At 42.5% G+C, this 22173-nt stretch overlaps 1 protein-coding gene across 1 annotated transcript in view; it reads right to left on the minus strand.

Annotated features, from left to right (window-relative positions):
- TANC1 (tetratricopeptide repeat, ankyrin repeat and coiled-coil containing 1) overlaps positions 1-22173 on the minus strand; it is a gene marked incomplete at its 5' end in the record, with an annotated part of 90369 nt that overhangs the window by 66404 nt on the left and 1792 nt on the right. The window contains 2 exons of the mRNA XM_049616110.1: positions 11194-11380; positions 12423-12553. Of these exons, the coding sequence (XP_049472067.1) occupies positions 11194-11380; positions 12423-12553 (318 nt within the window). The remainder of the gene's footprint in view (positions 1-11193; positions 11381-12422; positions 12554-22173) is intronic.

A 22173-nucleotide genomic window follows, 5' to 3' on the forward strand; every position in this document is an offset into this window, starting at 1 on the left:
TCAGGGACTGGGACTTCCCTCGTTCCTGCTACCATGACAGCACCAGAGGCAGCAGAACAGAACACGGATGACCTGGTCAGGGGTCCTAGATTGCAGGGACAGGCTGGCAGTCCCATTCTCACTGTTCAGCCACAGGTGCCCAGGTACTGATGAGTGGCAGGAAAGTGGGTGCAGGAGGAAAACACTCAGCTGCAGGAAGAATAGCTGAAAAGGGAATTCCAAAATGGGGTTGCCATTTCAAAATGAGGGTAAGTTCATAATGTATTTCTAAGTAGGAGACTCTCCCAACTGCCCTCATAGTGTTCAGCTAAGACACACATTCCGCTGTGCAGGCAGGCAAGAAGTTCTCCAGCCACAGGTCCTCCCACTAAGACTGCCCCCCTTCACAGTATTCCTCCCTACATTGCAGTACCAGATGCAGCCCACACAGCTTGAAGCCCCACAGTGTAGCCCCACAATGAAGCCCTGACACAGAGACAATGGGGCAGATCCAGGCCCAACAAGAGCAGTTTTCCTGTATGACCCAAGAAGCACACCGGATAGGGCAACAACAAAGTCGCCAAGAAAGAGAAGCTGGTTCTTACAACAAATGACAGTCTACTCAAAAATACCTATTTTTCTTCCAGGCTAACAAATTCAAATGCCTTATTAAGTTAATCAGGCACTTTCATGTTAACAGGCACACACACACACACACACACACACACACACACACCCCTATGGCAGCATCTTCACTCTGATGACTTTACTTATTTTCTTGAGCAGCAAGCAAAAGTTTATTAGAGTAAAAGATTAGAAAGGAAGAATAGTAGGAAAGCTCTCTTTACAGAGAGTGGACACCGGGAACTAAATGCCCACTATGATGACTTAAAAAAAAAAAAAAAGCACCACCTGAAAAAAAACTAAGTGACATTTGATATTTTCTGGAGATCTGGATCTTTCAAGTTCCCTAACAACTCAAAACTTCTAACATTTTATTTCTTCAACTCGTACAGATGCCAGCTTTTGTCAATTAAGACTGGCCATTATCATTCAGACAGGGTCTCTACCATTCTTCCAACACAGAGTATTCTGTTAAATGAGTGACTTCACAGTATTCTGTTAAATGATTAAACCTCAAGTTTTATCAAGCTAGGAGATTAGACTTTGCTTCTCACAATTTAGTATTAAATTCGGTTTGGTCCTGCTCACTGATTCACACGTGCTACTTCTGACTCTGCACACCATTTGCAAACGCCTTTTAACCAGGGACGGCGTGTTCTCATTCCTATGTAGTAACGGCACTTTTAACCAAACCTACTAGCACAAAGGGCTACGTGACTTCAATGCACACTCAAAACATGTTAGGACATATACATGATCACCAGTGCTTAAGAAGGGGTGGACAGGCTAAGAACCATCAACCCACTTTACAGATATGGAATGCACTTGGGAAAGACTAATCTCTCCCTCTCCCCCCGCCCCCACCTCTCTCACACACAAACACACACATGGTTAGTGGTCGGTCTAACACCGGCCTTTCTGACTGCCTACACAATATGTATTGAAACTCCCCTTGCCTTACACAGCGTTCAACAAGCAAAAGTTCTCTAAGTGTGTGTGGCTAAAAAGTACTTTGCAGTTCATGAACTTTGCCTTGTTAAAAACAGTAGCCCTCAGGCAGGGGCTCGCGGAGAGAAGCCAGTCATGGGCACACAGCAGCCAGGAAGTGGAAGAGACATTAAATGTTTTGCTATATAAAGTACTACAATAAAACTGTATTCCTTTCCTTTCCCAGCTTTCCTGCACCCACCCTTTTCTTTGCCTATTGAAGGTTCTTTGATATATTGAATGTACACTTAAAATAGAATTTTAAAAAATCAGTGTTAAGTCCAGGGCCCAGTAAGTAGTTCAGATGGATCTAAATCAAGTTACAGTTTAAAGGAACAATAAGAAGAAAATTAAAATGACTATAGCATTAGTCCAGAATTGTTGAGGAACTAAAGGCCATATCAAACAAGTGTCCCAAACAGCAGAATTTGTCTCCCTTTGAGGTGGAGAAAAGACAAGATGTGAAAAGTGCAAAGGGCTTCGGTTCAAATTCTCCCCTTCCGAGGACCCATAAGGGGTAAGCACCTCCAGGCAGAGTACTAGTGATGGGCACATTTTTGTCTTTACCTTACAGACATCATAATTAGGTATCTGACTGTGTCTCTTTGTACAGTCTGCTAGGAATCCTAAACCTTTCTGCCCACTGAGAAGCAAAACGAATCAAGTCTTATGAACCTGACTCCTGGCCTCACCCTTGTTTTGCATTTTTATTTTTTTTAATTTAAGTATAGTTGACACACAATGTTACATTAGTTTCAGGTGTACAAGGAAGCAATTCAACAACTCTGTATTATGTTGTGCTCGCTGCAAGGAAGCGTGGCTACCATCTGTCTCCATATGCTACAATACGATTGCCTATATTCTCTGTGCTGTGCCTTTCATCCTCATGACTTATTCAGTCCTTAAATAGAAACCTGTATCTCCCATCCCCCTTCATTCATCCCCCCCCCCCACCTTCCCTCCCTTGTGCTCTTTCACTTGCTTTTATTTTCTTTCCTCAGCTCATATCATCATGGGGGAAAAAAATCTTATTTTACTAAATGTCTATTTGTAAGCATTTCAAATCCACTGGGGAGGGATTAAGTATAAAGCAGCCTCAGGAAATAACAGCAGTGGCTAACAGAAATATAATAGTGCTTACCATGTATGGGTTCTAAGACCTTATCATATGTCAACTCACTGAATACTCCTAACAGTCCTACAGGCAGGAAGGCTGCATACAGCCTGAAGCCTTGTCATGGTGCCCCACGCCGTTCTGATCATGCCACACTATCAGAAAAACTGGAGCATGTATCCCAAACCCATGTATTTATAAATTATGTACATGCATCACCCTAATTTATTCTAATACAATCATACACCACAAAATATATTTTGAAGAGACTTTTTAAAAAGCCCACAAATTGACATTTGTTTCAAGCACTCCACAGACGGTCTTGTGTTCTCCAATTTTCAAAGCCAGGGCTCTATAAACAGAGTCCTTTGTCCTTCCTTGGGTTGTGGACAAAATCAGATATAAGGACATGTATGTAAAGTGCCTCACATATCATGAATACCCAAGAATGTTTTCCTCCCTACACAACTGAAAATAGAGTCGCATTGAAAAAACAAAGAAACATTTTCAACTCCTATATTCAGTATGATGATTGACACAAAGTTTAAAAGTTAAAACGCTCGACCAATGAATTAAAGATCAAACAAGAAAAAGACATAATGGTTGCTTAGAAAAGTGGGAGACAGGAATGAAAAAAGAAAATCCCAGCTATACTATAGATACACCACCTCCTTTGACCTGCCAGCATAAAGATCACTAACAACTTTGGAAAGAGAAACCCGAGTCTAAATGAGACTGGGTGAAGGGCAGAGAGAAGAGTCGAGGAAGCACACGGTGCCCAACGCCCTGGTCCTCCTGGCCTGACAGGATTCGCTTCTTCCCTCGCTCACCCCCAACACCTTACACAGTTCGAGGCTGCTGTGCCGTATTTTGCATCTCCCCAGGTGACAAAGGGAAGGATTGCATGGATGAAACCAGCCTGCCTGAAACCTTCGGACCAGAAACACCAGACTGGGCTTCTCCCTCAGCCCCACCTGCAAAGTAACCAACCACACCGAGAACAGAGGCAGCTCACCTGGAGTGACTGCTTTTACCTCCCTCAGCCCAGCAAGGAGAGGACTCCAAGGAAGGCACTCAACCTAACTCGTCCTTGCCTGGAATGCCACAGGGAAGGTGGCCTGAGTTACCTTTGGCTCTCAGGGACTTTCTGGCTTCTCCTTCCAAAACTTCCGATGGACAACGGCTTGGCCTGTATAAAGCACTGCAGAGCCCTGCTCCCCTTCTGGATTTGCACACCGGCACTATGCTTTGACTTGTGGCAGACAGATCTCTGTACCAAATCTCCAGCTCAGTGCTCATGGCATTGTGCAAGGCATGCTCTGTTATGACACGCAGGAAGGCCAAGGACCCAAGCCATGGTTCACAGCTGTATTTGTGAAGTCCCTTAGACTGTGGAAACACCTAAAGGATCAGTGGGCGCAGGGCACTGGCAGAGTGGAGGACAGGCCACACTGCCTAAACACAGTCTGACACAGCAGGTAACAGACTCCAGAGAAAAGCCTGTGGATTTAAACACCACGAAGTTTTCTAGTGATAACACCCAATGCCATGCTTAGGTAAAGCTTCACCTAACCTGCATACTGAAGGCACAGACACTGGAGCTTCTGACATAGTCCAGTGACTCCCCAGAATTGTGGACTCTTCCAGAAAAGAGCACAAGGCACCACCAGTAGTTGCTATTATTACGCACCTACAGCATACATCTTCCATCAAGAGGTGTCACTGCCATGTTTTAAACCCTGTTTCCAGTAATTGATAACTTGCCCAGGTCTCCAAGGGCAGAAGACCACTCTTTGGTTCCACAGGTGGACAAGTTTGGAAACAGATACTGTACCTGGGCTTTATTGTAACAATGCTGAAGAAACGTGCTCCTGGTACACAGTAGGTGCCAATAAATGCTTGCTACACCAACAGAACAGCCTGAAGAATCCAACTACACTGTGAATACAAGTACTACGGCAGGCATTCTGCTGCCTCGAGTCATCACGAAGGATTTCTTTCCCACATTAAGTATATTACCAAATTATACATGTAAAGGCAAATTTTCCTCCTTCACCCAGGAGATTAAAAAGAAAAAGCTTCTATAATTAAGCATGATTTTTTAAATTGCAGGCAATGTAGCAAAATGAATATTAACACAGATCTCAAACACTCTAAATAGTTATTACCAAATCAATTTCAAAGCATTTCAATTTAGTAGCAAGCAGGGCAATACAGGTGGCAACAAAGCAGTATTAGCATAAAATCAAAAGGGCAGGATTTACAACAGGTTAAAATGAAAATAAAATACAATTAATTCCTCTTTGTAGGCCTCTCTATGCATATGATCATCTCCCTTGGGACACAAAGTCCAGGAAATGAAAGGAACAAAAGGTCTCTAGCTACCTCTGGAATCACTCTCATTTTACAAGCCTAGGAGGGAGTCGAGTCACAGGAAGATAAAAGTCAGCCCACGAGAAACTTTTTTTTTAAATATACTAAGCTACTGGGCAGAAAACAAATATTATCAAACTCTAGCAAGCACCAGCAGGATACTAATCAAGTACCCAGTATTTCTTGCAAGCACGTTTGCAAAAGAAATGTTTCTGTGAAGGTATGCCCCTGCCTAAATTTACACCTGCCTTCTAGCTTCAAAGGGAGAAAGAGCAAAAACAAGCTGCACCACACCTCCCCGCCAGAGAATGGGGAAAGGCAGCAGGAAGAGCCTAAGTTCTTTACCCTTTTCATATTCTGAGCACTTAATCTCTTGAAAGCTATCTGGCCTGGTGGAATGTGGTGGCTCAGGTGTTGGGAAGCTGGGCAGGTGAACAACACACCTGCTCTGTGTGGGACACATGCCCAGTGGGGGAGATGTGGATGCGGTCCACTCAGAATAACCCTCCTCCTTCATGGAGCTGTCCTAATACCAACTCTCAACAGGAAACAGATGTGGGATACTACGAAAGTAATTCGGAGACAATAAATGTCAGCAGGTACAAGGAGACAGCAGAAGAAGGGCCTGGAAGGGACAGATGACTAACTTTTAATGGCCTCTTACTCAGCCAGAATTTTTCTAATTACTACCTATAAGTCCTTCTCCTGGGCACATCTATTATTAACACATAGGAAGGATTATTATTTTGTTTTTAAATCGTGATAGGAAAGCTGGGTTTTGTTTCTCCTCATCCAATATGCATTCACTTTCTTCCTAAAGAGAGAAATAACCTATTTTCTTGAAATACACACACACACACACACACACACACAATACTGATCATGATGTGGGCACAGACAAAAACTAAACAGTATGTTTAAATCAAACAGTGCTTGTTAAAAAAAATAAAAAATAAAAAATAATCAAACTGGTATTCACACGCATTCCAGTGAATACACCTACTTAATTTTTTTCTCAGCTGAAATTAACACAGTTTGCAAGTTCCATTTGTTAACAGTGGAAGCAAGTTTATTCAAAGGAGTGTCACTAAGAAAAAATGTTTTCTCAGGCACGGAAGAAATCCCTTTAAAAGCCACTTCTTTACAGAGTTTTCCCTTTAAAGCAAGTTATTAAAAAGCTATCTTATTCTGATTGAGTATAGTTTCACATTTAGAAGGTCTTCACACTGCAAATTTGAAAAATCAGACACTAATTTCTAGGTAATGCTAATGATTTTACTATCTACAGAGTAGGAAATTTTACTCTAAAAAATATATGTGTTTGTAGGGAATTCAGTTACTCCCCATCCAGCTGTCAGAGACAGGATTTGTGCATGACAGAATTATGATACTTCTAAAAACTTCTAAAGAACATCATAAGAACGCAGGGCACCTGGGTGGCTCAGTCGGTTAAGCATCTGACTTCTGCTCAGGTCATGATCTTACGGTTCATGGGTGCGAGCCCCACGTCAGGCTCTGTGCTACCAGCTCGGAGCCTGGAGCCTGCTTCAGATCCTGTGTCTCCCTCTCTCTCTGCCCCTCCCCTGCTCATTCTCTCTCTCCCTCTCTCTCTCAAAAATAAATAATAAAGATTAAAAAAATTAAAAAAAAAAAAGAACATCATAAGAACTTGGACCTCGTCAAAGTAGGGTGAAGTGAGACTCCCCTCTGTAGGACACAATAAAGCTGGAACAGAGGGCAGAGGATCTGCTACCCTCTGACCTCCACACAGAAGGATTGGAAGGGGTCCAAGATATTCTCCTAATGGTCATTATTCTGCCCTCTCCCCCACTAAGCTGTTCCCAAAAAGAAACTTCTCTTCACCTGCAACATGTCAAAACCAGCAGAAGCAGAAGTAGGACACCCCACGGCAGCCCTCACAAGGCTGTCTGAGCATGTGGGAATGGAACCTTCCCTTCATGGCATCTGCTGAGCAAAAACATGTAGATTAAGTATAATCGGCAAGATGGAAATCAGCTTACATAGTAAGAGGAGGGCCAGGAATTTCTAAGGATGGGTTAAAACTATTTGAAATTTCCCCTAAGTGCCCTATATAAACTGTGCTAATACTGTGCATACAATTCTGAGCTCCATATGGGCGCCTGCAGCTACCTTAAACTACACAATCCCACAGCAACTGTGTGCACAGGCTGACAAATCTTAAACAATTTAAAGTGGAAAATTAAATGGAAATTTCCTCCCTGCTCTCTCCAGGGCCTATGGAACTTTAGAACAGGGATCCCAACCAGCCCATGACAAGCAGCTGCCAGGCCTTCCAAAGCAGGAAGCCAAGGTAGCTCACCTTCATCATTACCCATTCAGATCACTGTGTTCTTGAATATTTTACTCTGTTGAACACTTAAGATGCCTAAAGGCTGCTGTTCCCAGGCTACACCTTATAAAAACAGTCATGCTCCTCAGGTAGATAAAGCACACACGCCACCCCCAGCAATCACAAAACCACAACTGAGTCACAGATCCCTGCTCTGCGACGAGGCCATGAAACCTGCATACCCTGAATTGATTCAGAAGGAAGCACTCTGCCTCCTCTGGCCCCACCAATCCTGCCTCTTCAAAGAGGTGTGGCTAGTCTGCCTAGAGAGGAAATACTTGCTTTTTCCCCCCTTCTCCTCCCTACCACACCCTCTCCTATATCCCTTGGCAACAGGTTCTAGTTCTGCAGGTCATGGAAGGAGAATGAACAGAGGAACATTGTCCCCAGCAGTGTTTCCCTCTCAGCCGCCTACAGTCCTCACTCCCTGCAGAAGATCAGCTAAGGCAGTAAGAAGCACAATTTCCAAAGCTGGGGGTCTTCTGTGAAAAATGGATGTACACTGCCTAATAACTAACACTTCATCTCAATGGTCACCATTTTTCATGCAAAGCTGAGTTAAGGGAACGTGTCTGACTGGAGCCAAGGAATGAAGGACAGCCTCAGTGACATGAAACGTGTCATTTAACTTTAACGACAAGACAAACATTAAAAGATGTGACAATGCCAACTTGGAATGGGAATACTGCATAGCTTCTTTCAAAACCAATTAAACATTCCTTCCTTTGATGCAACTTGATAGTGGCAACAATTCTTCCTTAAATTCTCATTCCCAACACCATGCTAGGAGCCCAGTAGACAGCCGGGATAACATAAATGAGGACCGCTCTCCATCCATATGGAGACAAAAATAAACAACAAAACCAGAACAAGTAAATTAAAGGAAAATACTGAGGTGCTATGGAGAGCATATGATAGGAGGTCTAACCAGTCTGGGATTGGATAGAACTGTACTTTTGCAAGTACTAATTAAGAGCCTTGGTATTCCTGCAGCTCAATCTCCCAATGACACGACAGAAAACAAAACCAGCAACTTTTCTTTCCACTCTTTACAACACTTTTAGGGGCACCTGGGTGGCTCAGTCAACAGAGTGTCCAACTCTTGATTTCAGCTCAAGTCATGATCTAACAGTCCTGGGATCAAGCCCTGTGTGCTGGGCTCTGCGTTGGGCGTGGAGACTGCTTGGGATTCTTTCTCTCCTTCTCTTTCTGCTCCCTCTCCTGCCCACATGTGCATGACCCCCCACCCCCAAAATAAAAAAACAAAAAATAGAATACTTTTAAAATTGCAGCACTGTATCTCAACAAGAGAGAGAGACAGAGAGCAGGAGGAATGAATAAATGAATGAAGGTCATTTTCTGTCACTGAAAAAGTTTCTGTCAAAACAAGAAACTGGCTTGGTTATAATTAGAGGCATGTAAGGCCAAAGGCAGATCATTTCATGAAAAGAGAAAGGTTATCCCAAAAAACTGTAGCACTGACCAACTCCTCTTCTGAAGGAAGGTAAACTATGGATGAGAGGACATTTCAGAAAGGTGAAGAATGCTGTAAAGGAAGTCAACTGGCTACCGCAGAATACCAGAGACCCATTAGTGATGGACAGCGCAGAGAGGGTGTGAGGACAGAAGTAACACTGGGGAAAATTAGTTGACCTAAACAGTAGGTAGGGAAGTGGAGTGAGGAGAGAACAGGAAATCAGTAGAATAAACTCACTGTAAGGGCTTAAAACTGAGTGAAAGAATTTAAATTTGCTACAGAAACCTCAAGCCCCCATTTTTTTTTTTAATGTTTATTTATTTATTTTGACATAAAGAGAGAGAGAGAGAGAGAAAGAGAGGGAGGGGGAGAGGGGCAGAGAGAGGGAGAATCCCAAGCAGGCTCTGCATGGTGCATGGGAGCGCAGAGCCCAATGCAGGGCTCAAATTTGTGGGATCATGACCTGAGCCGAAACCAAGAGTCGGACGTTTAACGAACTGAGTCACCCAGGTGCCCCATCAAGCCACCATTTTAATGAAATGTCCAGAACTAATCAGAGACAGAAAGCAGATTACTGGACAAGTGAGGCTAGGGGTGTGGAGGAAATGCAGTGTGACTTCTAGTGGCTACACGGTTCTTTTTGGGGTGAGAATGTTCTGAAATCAGATGGTGGTAATAGTTGCACGCCTTTGAGCAGACCTAAAACTGTTGAGTGGTCTAAATGGGTGAATGCTGTGACATGTGAGTGCATCTCGGTAAGACAATTAAAACTGCAGAAAATGAAAACCTACTGGAAAGCCTGAAACAAGTGAAGACTGAGGGTACGGGCTGCCATCCTTATGCAGAGGGCCCCTCAGAAAGCTGCAGTGAGGTCTACATCGGGGATCTCACAAGTCTTCTGGGGCAATCTCCAAAATATACAGTGCGTGAACCTGCAACTTGGTTTTGCAAATTACACTTGAAAGAAATAGAAGGTGACTAAAGAAAATAAGGAGCTCAGATGTCATTCCCTTTAATTATATATATATATATATTTTTTTTTTTTTTTAATTTTTATTTTTGGGACAGAGAGAGACAGAGCATGAACGGGGGAGGGGCAGAGAGAGAGGGAGACACAGAATCGGAAACAGGCTCCAGGCTCCGAGCCATCAGCCCAGAGCCTGACGCGGGGCTCGAACTCACGGACCGCGAGATCGTGACCTGGCTGAAGTCGGACGCTTAACCGACTGCGCCACCCAGGCGCCCCTCCCTTTAATTATATTCTAATGTGGAAGTAAGTGAGGTTCAGTCCACTGACTTAAAATGCAAAATACTCCTCAAAGACATGTGCGTAACTCAGAAAAAGGGAAGGAACTGAATGTTCAGTAGAGCTGAATATTGTTCAACAGCAGCACAATGCTGGAGCACAGGAGGGCCCGGACAATCCATCCAGTGGTCCCACATGTCTGTTATCTGAAAGGCACCAAGCTGGACACCTGAGACACACAGGTGTCCAACCCCAACTGCAAAAACATAAAGGCACACTTGTCTGGGGTAAGATGTAAAAACAAGGGCTCTTAAATTCCCAGTTGATTCTAATGTGCATCTGGGACTAGAATCTACTGAACTAATCAGAATCCTTACTTTTACAGAGAAGGAAAGAAGTGTGCAAAGAACTCAAATGTTATGCAAGTGATTATCCAGCTAAGCATCCTAAGAGTCAGTACTAGAATCTGTGTCTCCTGACCCACAGTTTAGGACACCCATACCTACTGTGTGGGTGTGTGGGGCACAGGATGGATATCCTTACAAAATTCTGGCCTCAAAACAAGCGGTCAGATACCATTAAAAGAAACTAAAGAACAAACGCCTGGAAATAAGTGAGGAAATAAATGACCTTGAGATTGAGGTAGGACGACGCCTCAATATGCAGGGATTTTATTGCCCTGGTGTATGTCTTCGTGGGATGAGATCCCCAACAAATGGAATTAATTGATGAAGAGGTAAAATTTTGTAACTTCACAGGCCAGATCAGATCTGGAAATTTTTTAACCAAATGAACCCAGTGTTATGAAAATAAATAAATAAATAAATAAACACCAAGGAATGTAAAAGCTGATGCTTTATCCTCTCGGCTGCACATGGAGCCAGCGCGGTCTGTGAAGAACAAGGCGGGCCCTGGCAGACTGACCTTCACAGACCACGCTAAAATCCTCTTAAGAAGTGCCCGGTGAATGCTCTGGCTGACGTACATGGAGCCATTACATTACCGAGTCGTGTGCTTCTTACCTATAATTCCACTGTCCTTGCTTTCCAGGGTGGAACTAGGGCTGCTAATGGTCTCACAGGGACTTTTGTTGGCTGCGGTCTTGCTGACACAGCTATTCAAGGTTGAGCAGGGGCTATCGGTGCTAGGAGATGCGGTGCTGCTTGTTAGTGTGGAGCAAGGACTGATGCCTTGGCTTAGAGCTGTGCACTGCAAGACGAACGGAAGGAGGAGTTAGCACGGCTTTACACAGGATGCTGCTACACAGTCTTTTGTTTCTGGTGCGACAGCGATAAAACTCAAAACAGGAACACGGAAAACAGCTTTTTAAAACTAGGGAGCTTAATATGTATGTGGTCTTCCAAATTTTAGAAGAGAAATATCCTTGTTCTGTCCCCCTCCCTTGTGATTTCTTTTTTTTTTTTTTTAATTAAAAGGGCAGTCTTAGAAATAATTTAGTGGGAATGCACATTCATAAAACAGAAATAGCAAGCAGGCAGACTTCCTTTCATTTAAAGTCTGCAGAAGACAAATGGGTTCTTTGACCTCTGTACGGAAAATCTGGGAACTCTGTTTTTGTAATGTTTCACGAGCACTGCAGCCTGATTCAATTCCTGAAGATTTATGGGCTCTGCGGTCAGGGCAAGGAGGCTGATGGCCACTGCAATCTCAATCAGTGTGTGATACCCTGGCAAAGACCCTCCCAGGGGGCAGAGGCTCTGGCCCCTCACGGCCATGCAGACATATACATCTCAAATGGGAAGCGGCAGGCTGCCATTCACTAGGATGCAGTGTGCTCTCCCGTGCAGGAACCATTTGATCTCCTCTTATTTTGTCTCTGCCTCATCTCCTACAAATCTTTTCCTCACCCCGCTGACCCTCCAAAACCCCCACCACGAAAAAGCGCAGGAAAGCACATCCCAAAGCAGCCAGCTGAGAAGAATGGTGTTATAAAGATAAAAGTAGTATCATGACTAGGAGATTCTTGCAGCCACTTAAATTCATTTAGCTACCCTTGCCTGGGTAGTGACCTGAAGGTTAATGTGGACATTTTCTTCAGTTCTGCGCCCTTCTGCCTCTCCCCACCTCCCCACTGCAGAAATCACAAACTGTCGAAGTAAACTTCAATACACAACAGCCCAGACTCATGGACTGAACAGGGACTTCCTCACTCAGAGAGGGGGAGAAGACGGTTATGCCTTCGTTCATCCTCTGAGCAGGTAGGACATGCAGGGTCTTCCTCAGGCATTACCATGGTTTCATTTTTTTCTTCAATGGTTATGTGTGTGGCACTTGGGATCCCTTCTCCCAGTAAAAATCCCAGCCTTGTCAACAGTTCTTGAGCTGCCGGCGAACAGCTCGGTTCATTATCGGCCTTTGCTTCTGGAACAAAGAGAGAAAACAATGAAGATGCCCCTCTGGGGAATTTCAGGTTTGCATCTGGAGGAGTCCGCGCTGCAGCTGCTTGTCTGGGGCTTTTGTGTATTTTTATAAAATGCACAAAGTTTGACAATGCTGCCTGTCCTCAAGCAAAACATTCTAATTAAGAGGCTGTGACAGGTTAAGAAAACAGTAAAAGAGAAACTCCAAGTGCAAAGAGTGAAATATTTGACCTGAATCAGAACACAGTGTGATTATAGGATAGCAATTCCTATTTCCAGGTCCTGTGAAAAAGGGATACATCAGACACTAAAGGCAGAAAGAGGCCTGCCCTTCATCTTAACTCTTTAAAAGCATAGGGTGGCCAACGCCCACAAGAGGCTGAAATAAAGTTAAACCCCAGTGGCATACTGGCAGAGACCTCGGCTACTTAAATGTTGGGGTACAACTGAAATCTCAGCTCTCATTAACCAAGACAGGGGCATTACTACTTTGGTGGAAATGTCCTGTGCATACCCCATTCCCACTGTAGTCAAAAGTCAAAGCCAGAACTCCAACTCAGGGGTCAATCGTCAGGAATCCACTCTGAAACAAAGATTTTAAAACCCAGCAAAATGTGTCCCAGGGGACCAGGCCCAAGAATACACTCTGCTGTTTACATGGGGATGTAGAAAAATCAGGCTGTGTTCTCAGCACACTCCACAGTAATGCTGGAAGCACAGTTAACCTGAAGGTCACAGGGCATGCTTAGAACCTGTCCTTCCTCTGGCCTCCCTGACCGGCTGGCCATCTTATTTTTCCCACTTAAACACATTCTGTTGTTGGGTTTAAATGTTGAGCTACAGGTTAACCTTGTATCCAAAGGCTTAAGGGAACTTAATTAAGGGTGACGAAATGATATTCACACCATTCTAACACCTTTCCTGTATTTTTAAATCAGCATCCATCAGGGAATTAAAAAAACAAAAAACATATAAAGCAAACTCTGCTTACAGATGTTAGAACTTAAAAAGCAATATGCAACCTGTAATACTCTCACTCAATGTTTTGTTCTTTTCTGTTAATTGTCTAGAGACTCAGACCTATACATTCATGAACCAATTTTTCCTAGACGTGGAAATCTGCAGGTGAGTCTTAGAAAGATAACATGAGGAAAGAACAACACAAAACAGCAGTGTTACCTTTGAGCTACAATTCCACCACCAAAGTTCAATGCTAACTTTGCCTTCTTTTTTTTAAATATATTTTTTTTAACGTTTATTTATTTTTGAGACAGAGAGAGGCAGAGCATGAACGGGGGAGGGTCAGAGAGAGAGGGAGACACAGAATCGGAAGCAGGCTCCAGGCTCTGGGCCATCATCAGCCCAGAGCCCGACGCGGGGCTCGAACTCACAGACCGTGAGATCGTGACCTGAGCTGAAGTCGGACGCTTAACCGACTGAGCCACCCAGGCACCCCCTAACTTTGCCTTCTTTAAGGAACCGCAAAAATCAAAACAAGTAGAGCTGAGAAGACCATCTGTATTATCCTCACTCACATATCAGTTTTGCTCAGTCATGCTCCCAGGATAGCAGCTACAAGGAAAACCAGGCTGGTGGTATCTTCAAGGAAGGAAAAGGATCCCACCCCTTGCTTACTCTCAAAACTCCCAATGTGTGTGGTAAGAATTGCTGTTTGCCAGCCTAGATGTTTTTTAGTTGCTCTAGAAAACCACAGGGGTAAAAGAACCAAGGCTGATTGTTCTGGGTTAAGAGTGCCCGCATGTTTCTAGATGATTTGTGTTAAACCTGTAACAGGAAGGGGCAGCGGCCACAAGCCACAGAGTAAAAGAGCACCCCAGGGTGGGTCAACCACACCCAGAAGGCCACTCTACAAAAGGCCCCTTCCCACCAGAGATTTCCAACCACATTTTGATTCCCAAGGCACTTTGGGCATTTGGGAAAAGGCGGCAGGAACTAAACCAAATCAGTAAAACCCAGGCACACCCAAGGGCTGAACCACTTCAGAACAGGATCAGAACACTTCAGAACAGCCTCGCCCCAAGGCTCAGACAGGGCAGCTATTTTATCTCAGGTGGCAGCTGGACCAAAGGGAGAGAACAGGATGCAGATGGAAAGGGAAAGAAGAGGGTAAGGGGCCAGAACTCAGCAGTTTTTCTACTACACGTCCCCCTTGCCTTTCAAAACAATCTCTATACGGCTACCAAATTGTGACTGTGCCCTTGAATGTCTGAATGTCTAGCTTCTGGTTCGACCTGAAACTCCAGGGAAAGTGCCAGAAACTACTCCCAGTTGGCAGCTGCTGTGGAGGCACAGAGAACAGCTGCACAGGCTTGGCTGCCACAGAATTTACCCTGACGACAAACAAGGCCACGGCCTATCGCTCACGTGGGGCTCCTTCCGAGACCCTGTAACCCATGTAGGTCCTTGGCAGGGGGGGTTACCCCCCGAGGAGTCAATGCTGCCTCCACACTGTGTCTGTAGACAGACACCCCAGACTGTCAAAGGTTTTCATTAAAACATATGTATTTATGCAAAGACAATTAATTCCTCATCTAAACCTTGCCCACAAGCTGGGAGCTATGGCAATTCCAGGTTTAATGTCTAAATTGACAGGACACCTCCAAATTCATGAACAACTTGTTCTCCTAACCATTCAACCTGGATTTGAATGCCCCTAAAGTTCTCAAACCTGACCTGGAATCGGGATGAATAGATGTCCTTTATTTCAGGTTTAGCATCCAGTAAGCCATTGCAATTTCATTTCGTCCAAAAGCTTCCCAACTGTCTCTTCATATAATTCTCTCTTCTCAAATGTCATTCTAGTGACCTTCCCCTCAGAAGCCCTCTTCAGTCTGAATTCCTCAATCCATGTCAAGCCGTCTGCATTTTCCCCTCCCTAATGCACAGAGCTTTCTCTCTGGCTAACTTTTCATTCTGGCAGAAGGACCCCTGGGTGAAGAGTGATGGTGCCATTTTGGGAGAGATGAGTTGCCTGGGAACTCACGCTGGTATACTAGACTGTGAAATTAAAATGAATTTCTACTTCCACAGCCGATCACCAAATACTGAGATCTGAACAGTAAGATAAGATGTTCTTGGAACTAATTCTTACTACAAAATTATCTCCAAACCAAAATCCAACGGGATACTCTAAATGGCAAGTATTTTCATTCATGTAGTTAATACTAAATCACTCATCAATAATAGGTGTACCTTACCCAAAACAAGTGGGATAAGTACTAGAGAGACATCATCTCTTAGCAACACTTTATATCTCACAGATTTAAATATCCAAGGAATTTATGATGGCTGCATTTGGAGTTGAAAGGATAATTGGCCTCATACTTCCTGGGACTCTATTAGACAAATGGGGAGTGATATTCCTTCCCAGTAATGTTTTCATGGAATCTTCAACAGGACACCATTATGAAATAACCAAGTGGAGGAAGGCAAAGAGAATTTTTCAGGTCACTTCTTGTCTCTTGTTAACTACCCACACCTTGTTGGACTACGTTTGGGACACCAACCCTCAGGTATGGTCCATAAATGGACCACCTTCCCAATTACCACCATCCTCACTTCAAATCCACTTGTGCCCCTTATAACCATCCCCTTATCCTTCCCTACAGTCTCAGAAGAAAGGACTTCTCCTGGCCAAAACTATTCTGGACCACTTACAGCGTGAACTTCTGTAACCCTCAATTTCTTCATGAGGGAAGTAGCCATAACCCACTTCTTATAGGTTGTGAGCTTAATAATAATAATAATAATAATAATAAAGAAGATGAAAAAAATGAGAAAATACCTTACACACCAAGCATCTTTGAAATAAGATGTGATATCAAAGTTGGTCATTATTTCTACCAATTTTAACACCAAGAGCCCACTTTCTCACTATTATTTCATTTTCTGGTGTCATGGATTCCTATCTATATTCAACGTGCTTGTATTTATCTTACCTATTAAACATAGTTTTTTATGATTCTTCTGCCTTATTTAACTTTCTATGAACTCACTATTCCTTCATGACAACAAATTTCCTTCCTTTTTCTAATTATCAAACTGTTCCACGTTGGCCCACACTTAACTGCTTTCATTTTTATTTTTAAGTTTATTTCAGAGAGCGAGAGAGAGCAAGCACACGCATATGCTTGTGTGTGAGCAGAGAGAGAATCCCAAGCGGACTCCACATTGTCAGCACAGAGCCTGACATGGGGCATGATCCCACAAACCACGAGATCATGACCTGAGCCAAAATCAATTTACAAAATTGAATTTACAAAAACAGTTATTTATAGAGGAGCATCTATCCGTGAACCTGAGCTGACTCTGTCAATAATTGGCTTCTAGTCCTTAATACAAAAACATAGTTATTGCACAAGTTGTCTTTAAGCACTCCACCTCATTCACCCATTGAAACTGTCACCAAATCTTACCACTTCCTCTTTCAAAATGTCTCCTGAATTAGCCTTTTTCTTTCCAGTCATACCGCCACTTATCAAGTCCTCATCCTCTCAAGTCTAGATAACTATCGGACTCTGGATCAATTTTCTCATCTTTTTAAAAAATTTTCACCGTCTTCTTTTCCTTCCTCACAGCCAGTGGTTCTCAAACTTTTTGTCACACTCTTAAAAACGAGGACTCCAAAGAGCTTTGGCATATATGAATTATTGATGTTTATCACATTAGAAATTAAAACTAAGAATTTTTAAGAATCAATGTTAATCCATTCTAAGTTAGTAAAACTTACATGCTAAACATTTTTAATAAAAAATATTTTGGGGGGGCGCCTGAGTGGCTCAGTCAGTGAAGCATCCAGCTTCGGCTCAGGTCATGATCTCGTGGTTGCTGAGTTCGAGCCCCACATAGGGCTCTGTGCTGACAGCTGAAGAGCCCAGAGCTTGCTTCAGAGTCAGTGTCTCGCTCTCTCTCTGACCCTCCCCTGCTTGTGCTCTCTCTTTCTCTCAAAAATAAATAAAAACATTTAAAAAAGTGTTTTCCCAAAGATTTTAATCTCTACACTCAACGTGAGGCTCACACTTATAACCCCAAAATCAAGAGTCACATGTTCTACTGACCAAGACAGCCAGGCACCCCCAAAGTATTTTCAAAGTCAAGAATGGCAGTGTTTTACACTTTTGCAAATTCTTTTTCATGTCTGATTTAACAGAAGACAGCTAGATTCTCACGTTTGCCTCTGCATTTAATCTGTTGTGATACGTTCTTTTGGGTGAAGCATGTGAAGATGTGTGGCCTCAGAGAGATATGCAGCTGGGAAAGGGAGGAACCTTCTCAGTTAATTACATTCTTCTCTGATACCTCACCAAAACTTGACAAGTAGCAATTTCTTAAAGGTTAGTTCTAGTTTTGACTTTGAATCCGTATCAATATACTTTTTGCACTCTGTTACAATAAAAGTCCATGATCTGTTATAAGCTTCAAATGGACTTAGTTAGCCATGCATGATTTCTTAACATCATGCATCAGATGATTTGGAAAATATTAGTTTTGCAGATCCTATAAGTGCTGACACATTTATTATACAATACCAAAATATCACATTCATTAATATCTCATCTCAAATGAAAAGTCCTGAGAAGCCATCAAACTCAACGTGACCAGTGCAAATCCCAAAAACCTGATTTTTCACTTGAAAGGTCAAATTTTATCATTGGCAACTAATCCCTGTCAGTTTTATTTTTTAATTGAAAGGACGTGCTCATTTTGTTCTTTTTTGAGAAAATGTTGTGTCAAATACCCAATTCTGAATAACTCTGGCTTGCCAGTCATTCTTTCAAGTAAAAATGGTGTTCCATTAAAAAAAGTGGCTAGGTCAGCTTGCAATTCAAACAGCCACACAAGTGGTTTTCTCTGGGACAACCATCATACTTCAGCATGCAGCAGACTTGCTTTATGGGGACTTCCCATTTTATCACACAGACTATTAACAAGATCAGTCAAGGTCAAGATTTAGTAACATTTGTTATTTTCAGTACTTTGTCAGGGATGTTACCCAGTGAGTTGTTATTTTTAATACTAATGCATGGTGGTGAAAAATACCACTCCTAGCTCTAGTACAGCAGATGGCCCTACCTCGATGCACACTAAGGCATCAGAAGTCTCACCAATAATTGCTTTTGTACCATCAGTGCACATGTCAATGCAAGAGAAATGGAAGTATATTCCTAATATCATTATGGAAAGAGTTTTGACTTCATAGACCCCTGTAAAGGTCTTGGGGATGCTCCTAAGTCCACAGCCCATACCTTGAGAACCTCTACTTTAAGTCTTCAACTATACTAAGTTCTCCCTTTCCTTTAAAATCATTAAAAACTAGTGTATGTACGCCTCTCAACCTATTAACTGATCTCTCATCTTCCCTTACTTGCTCAAAGCCTTGGGGTAAAAAGGCAATGGTTTATCCTCACCAATTACATTTCCCTTTCACCTACCTGCAACTTAAATTCACTCACCTTCACAAACCTCCTGAAACAGCCCTGTAAGGCACGGTGATATTTTTCTTTTTAAATGACCAATCTCCTCTTTTGACTTTCCTATAGTTTTTGACCTTGCAAATACTCTGTCCTCCAAGGAGGAAAGTGGCAACTGTCGTAACAGACACTCAGAGAGGAAATCCATGGTTTTCAGAATTACTGTGTGGTCCTGAGGATTCTTATCCTACCCTTTTGCTGGTGCCTCTTTCAGCCAATTCACAGCTCATGAATAAAATACCAAAGTTTCTCAGTCCTCTCCTCTCAGTGGCCTTTTTCCCAGTCTAACACATCTCGTTCCATCACATTCCCTCCAAACAAAAGGAAGTCAAGCTCATACCCAGAACTTTTCCTTCACACCCAGTTTGAGTTTCCAATCGTTCAGTGGGCACCGGTGCCTACATGTTCCACCAGCATCTCAAACTCAACGTGCCTGAAACTGAACTCAAACCAAAATGGATGGTTCCCTCTCTTTCAGTGCCATCTTAATGTCACCTCAAAGCCTTGAAGTCATCATCTTTGTGTCTTCAGCTCCCAGGTCCATGCAATTTCTCAAGAATCTTCCTACTCATCACCCCTTCTTTCCTGATCCTGTTCTCATTTGAGATCTTACTCTGTCTTACCTAACTGACATCTCTTCCTAACCATCTCCCCGACCCTAGTCTCTTCTGTGCCCCACTGCATTCTATACTTTGTTGCTAGGTAAATCTTAAGGCAATCAAGTCTTTCCCAGCTCAGCTCCCCCACCGGCACCCAACACCAGCTTGGATAGGTCAACACTACTTCCCTCTCCTGTTACAGTCACTCTGCATATATAGGTCTTTAAACCCCAACCAGACTCTAAGGCTCCATGAAATAAGAACCTATGCTTGATAGCCCATCTCAAAGAGCATCCATCATAGTGCATTTCACAGCATCAGAATTTAATTAATATTTATTTAAGGAAATGCAGAATGAATGGATACTCTACCTCTAATCTCTCTTCCATAGCACATACAAGGCACATCTTCCTTCTATGCTTTCATCTAACTAAAACCTTATTCAACTATTGGTCAAATGGCCTACCACTATTCTAAGAGGCTGAAAATTAAATTAGCAGAAGCAAGGTTACCTCTTGGTAAAGGAAGGGGAATATGATCAGGAGGAAACATAGTTATGTTTTATTTCTTAAACTGAGTAGTAGGTAGATAGGTGCCATGTTCTTTATAGCTTTTCATTCTCTACATCTTTTTGAACATCTGAAATAATCAAAAACATCAGGCACCAGTATTTAAACAAATCTTAAAAAAAGCCTTACGCCCCCCAAGATAGTTGTGCATGTAATTATTCTGCTGTTTCATACGTGCTCATTTTACTTCCTAACTATACTGCCAGGTGAGAAGTTTCATCATGTTTTGAGATTGATCTTCACCAAGCAATGACTCATTAGACTAAAATTTTCTCACCCCTCCCCATCAAAGCTTGCTCAAGTAGCTAATGACAGTTGGAAGCAAACCTAAACGGATTATGGTTGCCCCTAATTCAAAGAAACATAGCTGCGAATCCTATTATAATTTAATAATCCTCTCTAATTTATCTGGGGTTTTTTTTCCCCCTTAAGGCAGAAGTATTGTCTTGTGGGTAAATGACATTCTCCCCGTAAACAATATGTTGGTTTAGCAATAGGAAGCTTATTTGTAAAGACCATATTCTGTATGACACACACAGGTTATTAGAACCATTTGACAGGAAAAAGGGGATTGTATTCTGTTTGAGGAGCTCATTAAGTCACTCTTTTTTCCCAGAGTAGAAAATGCTATTTTTCCAAAATATTTTAAAATATTAAATAAAGTATCTTTTTCTAAAGATGTTTCCAGGTGAATGTAAACTTTAATAGATTCTTGGTATATAATAAAAATATTCATCTGTCCATATCATATAACCCACTCCTCAGGTAGCTAAAATATGCAATTTCACATAATCATAATTACTTACAAGTTAATGAACAAATTCAAAGTGCTCGTTGGTTTTGTTTTACTTTGATTTAAATTTCAAACAGCTAAGAATCAAGAATTTATGTAGCTAAACCATAAAACGAGGCAACTTAGTCTGGGAAGGGTATTTCAAATATTCAGTAGTAACCTGATATTTCATGAGCCTACGGGAAATTTCAAAACCATTTCACAAAGAGCTGTTTGTTATTAACAGCATCCAAAAACGCATTTTAAGATATTAAAAAAAAAAAATCCCAAAGAAAATATGAAAAGTGTAAGACCAAGTTTTGAATTAAAATTTAAGTGATGATGTTTGATATTAAACCCTAGAAATTAGGGTTTGTCCACCATACATCAGTACATGCTTGGGTTAATACCCAAACTCAATTAGTTTTAGTTTGCTCCAGCCTCTCCTTTAGGTTCACTGACCTGGACATAAAATTTACACTTTAATATGGCAGACTTAATTAACGCTATTGAAATGTAAAGGATTCCATGGGGATTACAAAATACACCATCCTTTACTAATTGCCAAGCTAAATTGTGTTAAGCGACCACTTTCTCAGGAACCAACAGCTAACTGCTGGGGCTTCCACCACCTTCATGGCTATCCACACAAGGCCACATGATTACAAACATCAACTTTACCTCTTTCTCTTTTTCTGGACACTTAAAAAGAAGAAAATGTACCCTACCTGTAGACAAAACTTCTGGTCCATGTTCACAGCCACTTGGTATGTCAAAACTTCAGCCCACTAGGAGACTGACGATGCTGAATCTGAGAGCTAGGGTCTCAGCAGTGAGGGCACATGCAAAATGCAGGCTGCGGGAGCAATATCAATCTTTACGCTTGAATTAGCTCACCTGGCAGCCAGGCACGAGAATGCCTCCTCCCCCCCAAGAACGACAGCCAATTCTGCCTTGGGCAAGAGGAGAAAAGTTGACAATGGGAGCTATTTATAACATCTTTTCTTTGCCCAATACAATTCTTAAATTTCTCCTCCATTCGTATCCCAGAAGGAGTCCTAAACTCTCAACAGAACAGGACCTCCGCGATATTCCCCCCCCCAGGGAGAGAAAGGTAACATCATGGCCGTGTTTGGCCAGCCAAAACACCAAGGGCGTTTACCAGAACTTCAAAGGCTCTGGCGGGTGGT

Source organism: Panthera uncia (assembly GCF_023721935.1).
Source record: "Panthera uncia isolate 11264 chromosome C1 unlocalized genomic scaffold, Puncia_PCG_1.0 HiC_scaffold_3, whole genome shotgun sequence".
In the NCBI taxonomy this organism is placed as follows: domain Eukaryota; kingdom Metazoa; phylum Chordata; class Mammalia; order Carnivora; family Felidae; genus Panthera; species Panthera uncia.